This window comes from Neoarius graeffei, chromosome 22, assembly GCF_027579695.1.
Source record: "Neoarius graeffei isolate fNeoGra1 chromosome 22, fNeoGra1.pri, whole genome shotgun sequence".
Lineage (NCBI taxonomy): Eukaryota > Metazoa > Chordata > Actinopteri > Siluriformes > Ariidae > Neoarius > Neoarius graeffei.
Genome location: NC_083590.1, coordinates 42,487,932 through 42,504,805, shown reverse-complemented (window position 1 = coordinate 42,504,805; position 16,874 = coordinate 42,487,932). Strand labels below are relative to the sequence as shown.

The 16,874-nt window shown below is 43.1% G+C and overlaps 1 protein-coding gene across 3 annotated transcripts in view; it reads right to left on the bottom strand.

The window, feature by feature from the left end:
• Positions 1-16,874, bottom strand: part of rxrba (retinoid x receptor, beta a) — a 139,105-nt gene that overhangs the window by 79,848 nt on the left and 42,383 nt on the right. For all 3 annotated transcript variants that reach the window (XM_060904817.1, XM_060904816.1, XM_060904818.1), the window contains 3 exons: positions 14,745-14,924; positions 13,352-13,512; positions 13,092-13,221 (listed from right to left, as the gene is read on the bottom strand). In XM_060904817.1, the coding sequence (XP_060760800.1) occupies positions 13,092-13,221; positions 13,352-13,512; positions 14,745-14,924 (471 nt within the window). The remainder of the gene's footprint in view (positions 1-13,091; positions 13,222-13,351; positions 13,513-14,744; positions 14,925-16,874) is intronic.

Here is a 16,874-nt window from a genome sequence, read left to right as displayed (position 1 = left end):
CCGAAAGTAGGCCTATTTACCAGATTAAAGTTATTTGACTTCTGCCGAAGTCTGCGCTTCACTGCCGTTTGGGGTGCAATATTTCCCGACTGAAGTCGTTAATAGTGGCTATTTGTTTGAACAACATGACAAATTTTACATTAAAAGTATAGTGTAGGCTAAAAAATGAAGTCAAAATGTATTATTAGTAGCATACTGTATTTGTGTAACCACATGTTATGTTCACTAGCACGTCCCTGCACCATAGCCTACGTGAACAAGCGGTAATAGGATATTACTTTATAATGATTTATATAATTATGTATTTATAATTATATGTTATATATTTATATATTAAACAAAACTAACTAACTAAACTAACAAAAAACTAACTTTTTAGGTTAAATAGGCCCAGATGATACCGTATATGCATGATTATGACAGGAGGGGGCGTGGTATCACGATGGTGGCTCTCCATCGTGATGGATGACCACCATTATCGATGGACGATGGCATCGTCTATCGGCACAGCCCTAATAGATCGATAGATGGATGGATGGATGATCATTGTTGCTGCCTTTGTGCTGAATACAAAACAAGAGTGCTCGGAGAGCACAATATCCCCCGCCGGCAACTAAGGCTACGTTTACATTACGTCGAATCAGCGGATCATCAGATTAACGTTCTTAAAACGATTCGCGTTTACACTAAAACCGTTAGCCGTGCACACAGCAACACCAATACACGGATACGCTCGGCTCCGCAGGCATCCTGTGCTCCAAATCACTCCGCCCTGAACAGCGAGTGCCCTCTGGAGGGTGCGCACTCCGGCCCTTCGCAGCTCACACAGCGCGCGAGTGAAGTGCACAAGCCACGATTCGGGACTGAGCCGCTGTGTGTGTGATCCCAGCGCATATCACTTACTACTTGCAAGTGGAAGGATGGCAAGCCTAAAGACAATCATAACTACACAATGGGCAGTATTTGCATCAGTATTTGAAGTATTTTCATACTTTTATACTCTTTAATGAAAGGTGATACAAGGCGGAAGTCCACGCCGTTTTTCAGCAGTCGCGTCACATGACCAACGCCAGCGAATCAGGAAGGTGGATGTCACAGTGACGTTGTCCAATGAGGACGCCAGCTAGAGCTCAGCACAGCGTATTCGCGTATCTCAATGTTTACACAGCACCGGACCAGATACGATCTAGATTGAATACGTGGACGCTGGCGGATTCCCGTTTCCCTGCTTTTCCAGGTGGTTTAATGTAAACGGACAGCGCATCCGCGAAGAAAACGAGACAGATACGGTCTAATGTAAACGTAGCCTAAGTCATAACTCTGGTAAAATGTGACTGAATTGAATGAAATTGCAATATGCGTATTACTGACATATAACAAAGAATACTGTCAAGTTTCATGAAATTCCTCCAAAAATTGTGAGAGGAGTTGATTTCCCAGGATAGACAGACATCACCATGACATAATTCCCCTTCGGGCCTTTTGGCCAGCGGGGGATAAAAAGTCATATGACTGTGAAAATACTGCTTAGATTGGTTGAAATTGACAAAATCAGAGCATGCCAAAATCATTACAGTGCCAGAAAATATCCTCAGACCCCAGAGGGTTAAAGGACTGTGCAGAGCAACTGAAAGATATTTTTGCAGACATTTTTAACATCTCGCTCAGCCAGGCTAACTGCCTGAAAAGTGCCACCATTGTTCCTGTCCCAAAGAAGGCAAACTCAGCCTGCCTGAACAACTTCTGCCCTGTAGCTCTCACAACCACATTAATGAAATGCTTTGAGCAACTGGTCATGCATCACATCACAAAGTGTCTCCCTGAAAACCTGGACCCATTACAGTTCATGTACAGAAACAACTGGTCCATAGAGGATGCAATCTTCACCACACTCCACCTCACACTGTCACACCTAGAGCAGAACACCACCTACAGTCATGTAAAAAAAGAAAAGTACACCCTGTTCCAGTTACATGGTTTTACCAATCAAGACCTAACAACAACAATCATCTGATCCTTACCAGGTCTTAAAATTACGCAAATCTAACCTCAGGTGTAAAGCAACACACAACAGATTCCACTGGGTCATTGTTTATTTAACAAAAATTAAGTGAAAATGCAGAATCCATGTGTGAAAAAGTACACCCACCCATGATTCAATAGCTTGTAGAAACCGTTTTCTGTATGATTTTAATCAGTCTCTCACATCATTGTGGAGGAATTCTGGCCCACTCTTCTCTGCAATATTGCTTCAGTTCATTCATATTGGAGGGCATTTGTTTATGCAAAGCTCTCAGAATTCTTACTTGGGTGCTGTGAGAGACGGCTGCCTCTCCAGTAGCTCTGTAGTTTTTAGCTCTTTAAACCTCTTTTTCCACCTTTTTTTTTTTTTACTTTTCTGCTCTTCTTACGAAGACATAGTGTGTTACTATATAACATGGATATATTAAACTTAGCAAGCAACCAGGAGCCAGTTTTCTCACTTATTCGAGAGAGGAGCTGCTGGCCCTGAAAACAATGGGATGAGCCGGGATACGACACTCCATCCCAGCCGAGCTGAGGAGGAAACCCAGGGGCTGTAAGGCTGGAGCTAAGCTAAAGGCTAGGCTAGCGGACAACCAGCGGCGCTACAAACTATACATTCCCTCCGTTATCATGGGGAATGTGAACTCGCTGCCGAATAAGGTCGACGAGCTTTCCACTCTGAACAACCAGCAGATTTACCAGGAGAGCAGCTTATTTATCTTTACGGAGACATGGCTAACACACCTTGTACCGGATGCTAACGTGGACCTGCGGGGATTCACTGCTGTGAGAGCCGACAGAGACACTAACACATACGGGAAAAGCAAAGGTGGGGGACTCATCATTTATGTTAACAACCGCTGGTGTAACTCGGGACATATCTCCGTAAAGACAGTTTTATGTTGCCTGGACTTGGAGCTGCTAGCCGTTAGCCTGCGGCCATATTATCTGCCGAGGGAGTTCAGTCACGTGATCACCATCTGTGTTTACATCCCTCCGAGGGCAGACGCAGCCGCTGCATGTGAGAGGATTCACTCTGTCACAGCAAGGCTGCAGACACAGCACCCTGAGGCAAATGATGAGGCATCATCATTTCTGGGGACTTTAATCATGCTACTTTGGCTGCTTTTTACCAGGCTGTGGATTGTCCAACAAGGAACAACAGGACAATTGACTTGCTGCATGCTAATGTGAGGGATGCATACAGAGTCACACCCCTCCCCCCACTAGGGAAGCCTGACCACAACCTGGTTCTTCTACAGCCAAAGTACACCCCCCTGGTTCAAAGGCAGCCTGCACCAACTAGCTCCATCAGGAAGTGGTCCCCTGAAATGGAAGATGCCCTCACAGACTGCTATGACATCACGGACTGGGATGTGCTGCTTAGCCCACACTGTGAGGACATAGCCCTCTATGTCCTCACAGTGTGGGCTAAGCAGCACATCCCAGTCCGTGATGTCATAGCAGTCTGTGAGGGCATCTTCCATTTCAGGGGACCACTTCCTGATGGAGCTAGTTGGTGCAGGCTGCCTTTGAACACACTGTCTGACGGGTTACCTTAACTTCTGTGCAGACGTGGTCTCCCCCACTAAGACTGTACGGTGTTACCCTAATAAGCTATGGGTAACACAGGAAGTCAAAGCTGTCCTCAACAGGAAGAAGGCCGCCTTCAGGAGCAGCCCCCACCCTCTCCCTCACTGCAGCCATCTCTCCTTCTTCCCTCAACACACCTCCCCCCAGTCATCACAGCAGCCCCCTCCTCCCCCACCTCAACACAGACTCCTCCATGCATTACTGCAGACCAGGTCAGAGGTCAACTGAGGAAGCTTCACCCCAGGAAAGCAGCAGGCCCAGACAAGGTGTCTCCCCGACTACTGAAGACCTGTGCTGCTGAACTGGGTGAACCACTCCAACACATCTTCAACCTTAGCCTGCAGCTGGGGAGAGTGCCCACCCTCTGGAAGACATCATGTATCGTTCCAGTTCCCAAAAAGAAATCGGCCCAGCAAGCTGAACGACTTCCGACCGGTGGCACTCACTTCACATCTGATGAAGACGTTGGAGCGGCTCTTCCTCAGCCTCCTCAGACCCCAGGTACAACATGCCCAGGACTGTCTGCAGTTTGCGTACCGGGCAGGTGTTGGTGTGGAAGACGCCATCCTCTACCTGCTACACCGAGCCCACTCACATCTGGATAAGGGAAATGGCACAGTGAGGATCCTCTTCTTGGACTTCTCAAGTGCCTTCAACACCATCCAACCCCTATTGCTTCAGGACAAACTGAACAGGATGCGAGTGGGCCCCTGCCTGGTCACCTGGATCTCCAGCTACCTCACTGATAGGCCGCAGTACGTCAGGCTGAAGGACATCACATCTGACACTGTGATTAGCAGCACCGGAGCACCCCAGGGCACGGTGCTGGCCCCCCTTCTCTCCACCCTGTACACCGCGGACTTCTGCTACAACTCGGAGCTGTGTCACATTCAGAAATGTGCCAATGACACAGCCATCGTTGGGTGCATCAGTGACGACAGAGAGGAGGAGTATAGGAGCCTGGTGAGGGACTTTGCTGTGTGGTGCAAAAGGAACCATCTGAAGACCAGGGAGCTGGTCATTGACTTTGGGAGGTCCAGACCAAGGCCACGACCAGTTCTGATCGAGGGAGTCGAGGTGGAGGCTGTGGATTCCTACAAGTACCTCGGGCTGTGGCTGGACAGCAAGCTGGACTTGCAACACCAAACACTTATACAGGAAGGGACAGAGCAGGCTATACTTCCTTAGGAGGCTGCAGTCCTTTAACATCTGCAGGAAACTCCTGTGGATGTTCTATCAGCCTGTGGTCGCCAGTGTCCTGTTTTACACCATGGTGTGCTGAGGGGGCAGCACATCCAAGAAGGACACATCCAGGCTGGACAAACTGATCAGGCGGGCCGGCTCTGTGGTCGGCATGAAGCTGGACTCTCTGGTGACGGTGGCAGAGGTCTATGGACAAACTATTGAACATCATGGACGATGCCAGTCACCCTCTGCACACCGTCATCAGCAACCACAGGAGCCTGTTCAGTGACTGAATGCTCCTTCCCAAGTGCAGGACGAACAGACTTAAAAACTTCTTTGTCCCTCACGCCATCAGACTGTACAACTCCTCTCTGGGGGGGAGGAGGGGTAACAGGAGGACAGAGGATGGGAAGGAGCAGTAGCCTAGCCTAACAATAAGCAATACTGGACAATGTGCAATATAAAGTGCAATATCTCTCCTGCCGCCGCGCCCCCCCTTCTCCCCCCTTCCTCTCTTTCCCATATCTTATTCTTTTTATATGTTAATACTTTATTTTAATTTATCTAGAAGTTTTCTCTATTTCTTTTCTCTGTTTATCTGTAATGATGCTGCTGGAATCTTAACTTCCCTGAGGGAACCCACCCAAAGGGATCAATAAAGTTTTCTCTTATCTAATCTAATCTAAGGTCCCGCCACAGCATTTCAATTGGGTTGAGGTCTGGACTTTGACTTGGCCATTCCAACACCTTGATTATTTTCTTTTTCAGCCATTCTGCTATAAATTTGCTAGTGTGCTTGGGATCATTGTCCTATTGCATGACCCAATTGCAGCCAAGCTTTAGCTGTTGGACAGACGGCTTCACATTTGCCTCTAGAATACTTTGGTATACAGAGGAGTTCATGGTTGACTCAATGACTGCAAGGTGCCCAGGCCCTGTGGCTCCAAAACAAGCCCAAATCATCACCCCTCCACCACCGTGCTTGATGGTTGGTATGAGGTGTTTGTGCTGATGTGCTGTGTTTGGTTTTTGCTAAAACATGGTGCTGGGCATTATGGCCAAACATTTCCACTTTGGTCTCATCTGTCCAAAGGACATTGTTCCAGAAGGCTTGTGGCTTGTTTAGATGCATCTTTGCAAACCTAAGCTGTACTGCCATGTTCTTTTTCGATAGAAGAGGCTTTCTTCTGGCAACCCTTTCAAACAAGCCATACTTGCGGAGTCTTTTTCTAATTGTACTGTCATGAACTTTACCATTTAACATGCTAACTGTAGCCTGTATAGTCCTAGATGTTCTTGGTTTTTTTTTGTAATTTCTGAGCATTGCACCGTCTGACCTTGGAGTAAATTTGCTGGGACGTCCACTCCTGGGAAGATTGGCAACTGTCTTGAATGTTTTCCAATTTCTGAATAATCTCTCTCACAGTTGAATGATGGATTTCAAATTGTTTGGAAATGGCCTTTTAACCCTTCCCAGACTGATGTGCAGCAACAACTGCTTTTCTAAGATAATTGTTGATGTCCTTCCTCCTTGGCAGTGTTAACCTGAGGCTACGTTTACACTAGACCGTATCTGTCTCGTTTTCTTCGCGGACGCACTGTCCGTTTACATTAACCCCCCTGAAAAAGCGGGGAAACGGGAATCCGCCAGCGTCCACGTATTCAATCTAGATCGTATCAGCTCCGGTGCTGTGTAAACATTGAGAATACGCGAATACGCTGTGCTGAGCTCTAGCTGGCGTCTCATTGGACAACGTCACTGTGACATCCACCTTCCTGATTCGCTGGCGTTGGTCATGTGACACGACTGCTGAAAAACGGCGCAGACTTCCGCCTTGTATCACCTTTCATTAAAGAGTATAAAAGTATGAAAATACTGCAAATACTGATGCAAATACTGCCCATTGTGTAGTTATGATTGTCTTTAGGCTTGCCATCCTTCCACTTGCAAGTAATAAGTGATCTGCGCTGGGATCTCACACACAGCGGCTCAGTCCCGAATCGTGGCTTGTTCACTTCACTCGCGCGCTGTGTGAGCTGCGCAGGGCCGGAGTGCGCACCCTCCAGAGGGCACTCGCTGTTCAGGGCGGAGTGATTTGGAGCGCAGGATGCCTGCGGAGCCGAGCGTATCCGCGTATTGGTGTTGCTGTGTGCACGGCTAACGGTTGTAGTGTCAACGCGAATCGTTTTAAGAACGTTAATCTGATGATCCGCTGATTCGACGTAATGTAAACGTAGCCTGAGTGTACCTCACCCTCAATACGGACAAGACAAAGGAGAAGGTGATTGACTTCACCATCAGGAGGGCTAGCAAACACCATCATACACTGCTGCAAATCGATGGTGCTGTTGTGGAGAGGGCCAGCAGTGTGAAGTTCCAGGGAGTTTACAGAGCTGACGACCTGACTTGGATGACCAACACAACAGCGGCTCCACCCCCTCCAGAGACTTAAGCCCTGTCCACACGGCAACGGATTCAGGTGACTCCGATACAATTGCTTATCGTTTAGGCCTGGCGTCCACACGGCACCGGCATTTTGGGTGCCCAAAACGCAATCTTTTTGAGAACGGGTTCCAGAGTGGAAAGATCTGGCAACGTTGCCATTGTGAAGTCGTCTGGATGAGTAGAACGGATTTGTTTACGATGACGTCACAACCACATGACTGTGAGTGCTTCATGCCGGGTAGAAGTGTAACGAATATCACCAGGAAAAAGCCTTACAGAGCACTAGTGAGAGTGAAACACGAGCTTGGATATTATTATTATTATTATTATTATTATGTTCAGTGTTAGTTCACAGTAGTAATGCAAGAAGCAGAATAGTGACAGTAATAGTGAAGCAAAAACATGCAATTGTACAAACACTGCAGCTCTACAGCAAAATATTAATTTATGAAATGGTCTGATTCTTAACACCAGTAGTGCCAATGATCTTCTCATTGCGATGCGAGTTGTCAACAAATCCTATAACTTGGTTCATGAAACGCGCTTACAAAATATTTTCACTGTGAATATTTATTGTGTAATGGTGCAATCCCGCCAGCAAAAATAGGGGGAAAAATGAGCGATCTCACCTCTTCAGATGTTGATTTAAGTCCGACAATACATTCCTTAAAAAGGGCGTAGAGGAGCAAATTAATCCAATTTATTCCGGACCATTAAAGACGCCGCCTTCCGCGTAGAATCATACGTCATCCTCGCCGCCATATTGGAGAGGTCAAAGCGGAGAATAAAGATTAGCTGCGTTTAACTGTACCAACAGGTTTACCGTCCAAACGAGATCACATGGGATTACCTTTCACATGTGAGAAACAACAAATTAATTCCATCAACGTGTATCATTCACTTTATTCTGGACCATTAAAGACGCCGCCTTCCGCGTAGAATCATACGTCATCCTCGCCGACATTTTGGAAAGGTCAAAGCGGAGAATAAAGATTAGCTGCGTTTAACTGTACCAACAGGTTTTCTGTCCAAACGAGATCACATGGGATTACCTTTCACAGGTGAGACTGGAAAAATACTTTTCATTGTATTTGGTCATTATAATGTAATTTTACAAACAGATTTTCCTGACTTTGTGGCTAATATGAAGTCTTGCACATAATAGTTTATGCGCATGCGTTGTTACTTCTTCTATTGTTCTGGTGTCTCCGAAGGGACCGTCTTACAGCGCCCCTAGAGGTGTGGCATGTGTATTGCATCGTTTTCAGCAAGCGTTGCGTTGCCATATGGACCCGATATTTTACTGATTGTTGCCCATTTGGACGCGATATATTTTTAAATAACATCTCGTTGCCGTTGTCGTGTGGATGTTATTTAAAAATAACGAGATGTTATTTAAAAATATATCGCGTCCAAATGGGCAACAATCAGTAAAAGAAGTACAGAAGCATCAGCTGCAGAACCAGCAGGATGCTAACAGCTTCTTCCCACAAGCTGTAAGAATAATAAACGGACCCCCCCCCACACACACACACACCCTCCCAACAGCTTGACAGCTAGTCACCTGTCAAGGTGATACAACCTCATTAGGATTGAAACTGCACTGAAACAGTACAAATTGTTGTGAACTTTGCTGCTAAGCAGTGTCTGAACATTTGATTGTTCAGACACCCCTATTTCAATCTATTTTAAAATAGACGTTCTATTTTAGAGATTGATTGTGTTTGAATGGTTATTTTAGATCTATTTTAAGAGATTAATAATTTATAACTGTTAATTTAACTTTTTTAATTGATAGTTTAACTTTTTAATTGCATTGCATCATGCTGATGAGAAACACTCTTTCGTTTCTGTGTGTATGTACAACCCCGATTCCAAAAAAGTTGGGACAGAGTACAAATTGTAAATAAAAACGGAATGCAATGTGGAAGTTTCAAAATTCCATATTTTATTCAGAATAGAACATAGATAACATATCAAATGTTTAAACTGAGAAAATATCATTTAAAGAGAAAAATTAGGTGATTTTAAATTTCATGACAACAACACATCTCAAAAAAGTTGGGACAAGGCCATGTTTACCACTGTGAGACATCCCGTTTTCTCTTTACAACAGTCTGTAAACGTCTGGGGACTGAGGAGACAAGTTGCTCAAGTTTAGGGATAGGAATGTTAACCCATTCTTGTCTAATGTAGGATTCTAGTTGCTCAACTGTCTTAGGTCTTTTTTGTCGTATCTTCCGTTTTATGATGCGCCAAATGTTTTCTATGAGTGAAAGATCTGGACTGCAGGCTGGCCAGTTCAGTACCCGGACCCTTCTTCTACGCAGCCATGATGCTGTAATTGATGCAGTATATGGTTTCGCATTGTCATGTTGGAAAATGCAAGGTCTTCCCTGAAAGAGACGTCGTCTGGATGGGAGCATATGTTGCTCTAGAACCTGGATATGGACCCTTTTCACGTGACGTCACGACAAACGCGGCCGCCATTTTGGACGTGTACTATCAGTAGTTTACCACAGCCAACATTGAGGAACGGCAGCAAAGAAAGTGTTTATTTTCAGCAAGACTTCCATCATGCCACTATATTGTTGTGCACCTGGATGTAGTAACCATCAACAAACAAGGCAAGGGTTATCATTTTATCAGATCCCGGTAGTTGCTGACTGACGGATATGGATAGCGGCATACCAACGCTTGTGTAGTGACCACTTTGTTGGAGGTAAGACGAATAAAATTAGCCAGAAAAGGCATTACATTGCTGTTAACATTCTGTGGCGGCGAGTGTGTAACCAAATAGGCTAAAATAACCCATTGTAACCTCTGTTCTTCTGTAGTAGCTATTAGCTAGCGTTGTGTTCCTTTGCTGTTGGTAGACTGTAGGACAGATCAGAGGCAGTGTCCTACAAACAGCGCTTAATTTGAGGGGAGCAAGCCGGAGCGCGCTCCGGAACCTCGGGCGTTGGCTCCGGCAGCTATTTACACTGGATCCGGTGATCCGACACCTCTTTTGACTATGTAACAAAAAAAAAAAAAATAATAATAATAATAATAATAATAATAATAATTAAATAAAAAAATGCAAGTTTATTTAGTGTTAATGTCTGATTTTGATATCTGTCTTGTTGGTGATTTCTCTCATGAAACGACATCCACAAAATATCTGCAGATGAACTTAATTTGCAGTGTTATTACAAAACATGCCCAGAAGCGCAGCGCAGAGCCCCCCTCCCCTCTCCTCTTTTTTTCCGCTCCGGAGCCGCTCATCCTCTGCGCTCCGGGACCTCCCACTTTACAAATTAAGCACTGCCTACAAATAAGCATTCAAAATAAGAGGAACATGTATTTGTCTCTTAAATCCAGGCCATTCCCTGTAATCTGTCACAACGGTTGGAGAAAGTAATGGCAACTAGTGAGTGCACAAACCGTAGAAGGTAAACTGTACACAGCGCCAGGGCAGTGTGATGGTATGTCTACTTTTAGATTGTGTTAGCTTATCAATGAACACACTCGTCACTCGACGAGTTTCACGTCTTTACGACGGATACTTAAATGTGTGTTAGGTATTATGGTTGCAGTCTAAGCAGTCATTGTCGCAGCTAGATGAGTGAGAACCGAAAGGGTCTGTGCCATAAACCGTTATTTCTGTACGGCGTTGCTAATGTGTCGTTACTGTTGTTATTTCTCCCTCTGCTCGCCCTATAAATGCCCTACGTCGCTGGATAGCGAAGGTATTTTCTGCATCTCGCTCCTTTTTCTTGCATGTTCTCCGTTTGTCGCCTTCCTCGCATTCAAACCAATTCGAGCCGAAGTCCGCTACATGTCCAAAATGGTGGTCGCGTTTACGAAGGTCACGTGACTGAAAAGGGTCTATACCTTTCAGCATTGATGGTGTCTTTCCAGATGTGCAAGTTGCCCATGCCACATGCACTAATGCAACCCCATACCGTCAGAGATGCAGACTTCTGAACTGAGTGCTGATAACAACTTGGGTCGTCCTTCTCCTCTTTAGGCCGAATGACACCGTGTCCCTGATTTCCATAAAGAACATCAAATTTTGATTCGTCTGACCACAGAACAGTTTTCCACTTTGCCACAGTCCATTTTAAATGAGCCTTGGGCCAGAGAAGACGTCTGCGCTTCTGCATCATGTTTAGATACGGCTTCTTCTTTGAACTATAGAGTTTTAGCTGGCAACGGCAGATGGCACGGTGAATTGTGTTCACAGATAATGTTCTCTGGAAATATTCCTGAGCCCATTTTGTGATTTCCAATACAGAAGCATGCCTGTATGTGATGCAGTGCCGTCTAAGGGCCCGAAGATCACGGGCACCCAGTATGGTTTTCCGGCCTTGACCCTTACGCACAGAGATTCTTCCAGATTCTCTGAATCTTTTGATGATATTATGCACTGTAGATGATATGTTCAAACTCTTTGCAATTTTACACTGTCGAACTCCTTTTGGATATTGCTCCACTATTTGTCGGCGCAGAATTAGGGGGATTGGTGATCCTCTTCCCATCTTTACTTCTGAGAGCCGCTGCCACTCCAAGATGCTCTTTTTATACCCAGTCATGTTAATGACCTATTGCCAATTGACCTAATGAGTTGCAATTTGGTCCTCCAGCTGTTCCTTTTTTGTACCTTTAACTTTTCCAGCCTCTTATTGCCCCTGTCCCAACTTTTTTGAGATGTGTTGCTGTCATGAAATTTCAAATGAGCCAATATTTGGCATGAAATTTCAAAATGTCTCACTTTCGGCATTTGATATGTTGTCTATGTTCTACTGCGAATACAATATCAGTTTTTGAGATTTGTAAATTATTGCATTCCATTTTTATTTACAATTTGTACTTTCTCCCAACTTTTTTGGAATCGGCGTTGTAAATACTCAGGGGAAATGAAGTGAATCTGTTCATTTAATATTTTAAAAAATTGTGGTAAAATCTAATTGTGAAACCAATATCATGGATCGAATCAAATCATGAACTGGGTGAATCATTTTAAATTTTAACTAATTTATTCCCACCTCTAAAGACTCAAAATATTAGTGAATTGCAGTATTTAGATTAGATAAAACTTTATTGATCCCTTTGGGAGGGTTCCCTCAGGGAAATTAAGATTCCAGCAGGATCATTACAAATAAACAGAAAAAAGAGAGAAAAACTTATAGATAAATTAAAATAAATTAAGTATTTACATATACAAATATAAAAGAATAAGATATGGGGAAGAGAGGAAGGGGGGAAAGTGGGGTTTGTGTGTGTGTGTGTGTGTGTGTGTGTGTGTGTGTGTGTGTGTGTGTGTGTGTGTGTGTGCACGCGCGCGCAAGATATTGCACTTTATATTGCAATATATATTTGATACTAAATATACAAAAAGTGTACAGAAGTGTGGGATTCTCTTGGCCCACTCCACCAAAGTGAAGAGCTGTTTATTAGCTGCCTGGCAGATGTCCGTGACAGGATTATTATCAAGTAAAACATGACTGCAAATTTAATGTAAATGGTTATCCAAAACATCCTTCTCATGTCCTTCCTGTACTCTGGAATACATCAATTAAATTATACAGGGGAACAAAAAAAACCTGGTGCTACCTGCTTATAAAATTCAAATCCTATGTAACAAGTATGTACTTCAGTCTTTTCACCAGATACTTGCCTGTTCTTAAGTGATGAAGATAATGTGTGTACGTGAGCGTAGTTACAGCTGATCTTTCCACCTCTACATACTACAGCTGATGTTTCTGTAGTTGTTTATTACTTGTTAAAGCACTTGTCTATTTAAATGTCGAACCACCCATAGGCACAGAGAGATCATGAGAAGACTACAAGCATTTACCAGCACGTAGAAGGATGACCTGATCATCGAGAGCCAGTTCTGAAAAGTGTGGGATTCTCTTGGCCCACTCCACCAGAGTGAAGAGCTGTTTATCAGCTGCCTGGCAGATGTTCGTGACAGGATCATTTTCCTGGATGTGAGGGAGCAAAAGAGAGACAGCAGAGAGTAGAGAGGAGGCATTCAGGCGGTACTGTAGGTGTACACCAGATAAAATGCCTGACAAAAAGAAGTGTTAGTGGAGTGTTGGCTCAGTGACTCACAGAGCTGGTGCCTGAACTTCCATCAGAATGCAGCTCTATCTTCTGCTCCACAGCCATCTCCGCTTCCAGAATCTTCTCCACTGGCATTTCTTCATTCACTGCACTCGTGGACTCCACTTCTCCGTCTCGTTCCTTGTTCCGCTGACGCTCCTCCTGAACAGCTGCAACACACACACACACACGATATCGATACCAAAACCAGCAAGCCTGGCCGAATAAAAATTAATGCCAAGTCCACATCACAATGAACCAAAAATAAATTCAGGTGTGTGCACACGTGTGAGTAAATTTGGTCCCATTTCGACATGGTCTGTGCTGTATAGCTCTGAAGACATTAACATTTTACAGTTCCCATGAAGTGAAAAAGCTTCGGTTGGTGTTTTTCAGGAAGTGATTTTCAGTCCCAAGTTGTAACCCCAAACAAAAATTTTACAATAGCAAGACATTAAACAAGACTTGGGGTGAGAGGAAAATCAGCAGAAAAGTTTACTGTACTCACTCTTATGCAAAAATAATTTCCAAATATCAGAACAGGGTGGAAAATCCTTGTCTTATTGAAACTTCCTGACTAGGGCTGACCGATCTATCGTTTTCGACCGAAAATCGCGATCTCAGACAACACGATTTTGGGATCGTCAAAGCCGCAGTTTTTCTCAGTGCTCCTAAACTGACCCATGTTTTGTTTCGTCAATAAATTGTCCTAATTTTTTACACTACAGACAAAAAATTACGTTCAGGTAAGCCTTGTGGCACTCAGTGTGAAAGAATTTTGTGAATATCTCCTTCCGTTTTCATGTAAATCCCCGTTGTTTGGAGGGAGCACTGTGAGGGAAAACTGTGCTTTCTCTGTCTCTGAGCGCGCGGGTGGGGGAGGGGCTGCTCGCTCTCTCTCACACACACAGGAGGGAGGGGCCCTGCAATAGCGACTGCTACAGCCACTGCATCACTCTTATTTCCCACAGGGGAATTGTTGGCTCTAGTTATAATTTATAATGCTTATGTACATTCTTTTACAAAAGTACAATATTTTGATGCTGCTGAGCCATTGATCAACCTTTTTTTATGTCTGATATGTTGTAGATGGGAAAAGTAAAAGAAGCAAAAGTTTACTTAAGAAAGATGGCTCTCTTTTTATTTTTATTTTAAGTTATTATAACTTGTTCCTCAGGCACTGAATGTTAATAAACAGGCCTACATTTGAAATCTGTTGACCTCAGTTTTCATTCTTGCATTAGCTTTATGGAATTCATTGTATTAATTAATTTGCACTGAAACTTGATTTAAAGAAAAAAAATCGTGGTTGAAATCGAAATCGCAATATCTGCCAGAAAAATCGCAATTCAATTTTTTCTTAAAATCGTTCAGCCCTATTCCTGACAGACTACAGTCTTACCTTCTCTTTTCATGCCCATAGCGAGGCATTTCTGGTAGCGGCAGTACTGGCAGCGGTTCCTCTGGCGCTTGTCCACCATACAGTCCTTGTTATCTCTGCATGTGTAACTCAGGTCTTTTCTAACAGTGCGCTTAAAAAAGCCTTTACATCCCTCACAACTGTATACACCATAGTGCTTACCTAAAGAAATGGAAACATGACCAAAGGAGACAAGAACAATGATATCACCATTTATGAAGGAAAATATAAAAAGGTAGGTGTAGCTTTTACTGAAGAAAATTACTCCGTTAGCCTGAATTTCATATCTAATCACTGTGTGTAAAGTGAACATAAATCATTTAAGTTCCATGGCATTTATCTCAAATTGTACTCATTTGAAGACAGTATATGGAAGTTGAATGGGTGAAAAGTATTTTGTAGATTAACACAATATATTAAAAGTTACGATAGGGGAAAACGTTGGTGAATTTTAATGCGTAATAAAGCTTCTCACACTCCAGGGGCTGTTTGTGATGATGGAAATTTTACATTAACCAGTTCGACAGACATTTTTCACCTATTACCTTTCCAGCTTCAGCACACTGTACTTAATTTGGCAAGTATAATGTACTCAGGATGTGGATGGCAAGAATTTTTCTGCTACACTTTGAAGCTGATGTTACATCTGTCAAAGCAGCAATTCCTAAGCTGTGCTACGCAAGAGCCTTGCTAAAAGGGCCCACTCCAACTGGCCCAATAACAATTATTAGCCGAACTGAATATCGGTGAATAATAACCGACACGAAGTTGAGGTTATTATTCACCAATATTCACTGAGCCTCAGGCAGATAACCGTTTTAGTATAAATACACAGGTGATCATTTTTAAAAATCATACTAAAAAAATTATTTATTTCAAACTTCAAAAGCAGCATGCAAATGTAATAACAGCGCACGCAGACTCGTCACTTATCTTTGCCGAGTCACCGAAAATAAATTTGAAATAGATAAATCACAATTCCGCTTTACCTTTGAATAGTTTTAGACCAAACTCTGGAGCATATTTAGTGCTTTCAGGAATAGCATTCTCTTTCATAATTTGTAATTCTTCCTCACTTACGGTAACAAAGTGACTGGCCACCATTTTGCTGAGGTGCTGAAGGTGATTACTGAGAAACAGTCTGAATTTCTCAACCAATCGGCGCATGCAATTTTCTGTAAAATCACTTGTATTTATACTAACTTCATTTTATTACAGACATTTATTATATATCGCATTGCAATTATATAAAAAATGTAAATTAAAATTTTAGAAATAACATTTTCTTGTGCTTAGCTACATAGGGTGAAGTGACACAATGTCTGACATAGCAGACCTAGTGATGTTGGCAAAACAGTAAACACTGACAGTTGGATTCAGACTCCTCAACCTTTTTGATGCCATTTGTCACAACGTACCTTTGCGAGAAAGGCTTTTCTGCTCTCACTGCCACGAGGACCAAGTAACGCAACTGAACAGATGCAGAGCCAGATCTGCGGCTTAAGCTGACTGCACTTACATCTGACATTCCAAGATTAAACTAATCCAAACAGGCTCAACTGTCTCACTGACAGAATTATTTATTATTACTACTACTACAAATACCATTTCCAGAAAAGTTGGGATATTTTCCAAAATGTAATTAAAACAAAAATCTGATTCGTTAATTCACATGAACCTTTATTTAACTAACAAAAGTGCAAAGAAAAGATTTTCAATAATATTACTAACCAAATTAATTGTATTTTGTAAATATAAACAAAGTTAGAATTTGATGCCTGAAACACACTCAAAATAAAAAGTTGGGACAGAGGCAAAATAAGACTGAAAAGGTTTATAGGATACTCAAGTAAAACCATTTTGGAAGATTGCACAATAAGCAGGTCAACTGGTAACATGATTGGGTATAAAAGGAGCGACACCAAAGACTCAGTCTTTGCAAGCAAGGATGGGGCATGGCTCACCCCTTTGTGCCAAAATTCATAGAGAATTTTTAGTCAAAAAGAACATCTCAACGCAAGATTGGAGAGAATTTAGGGCTTTCAAAATCTACATAATATTGTGAAAAGATTCAGGGAATTCAGAGTCATCTCAGTGTGTAAAGGGCAAGGT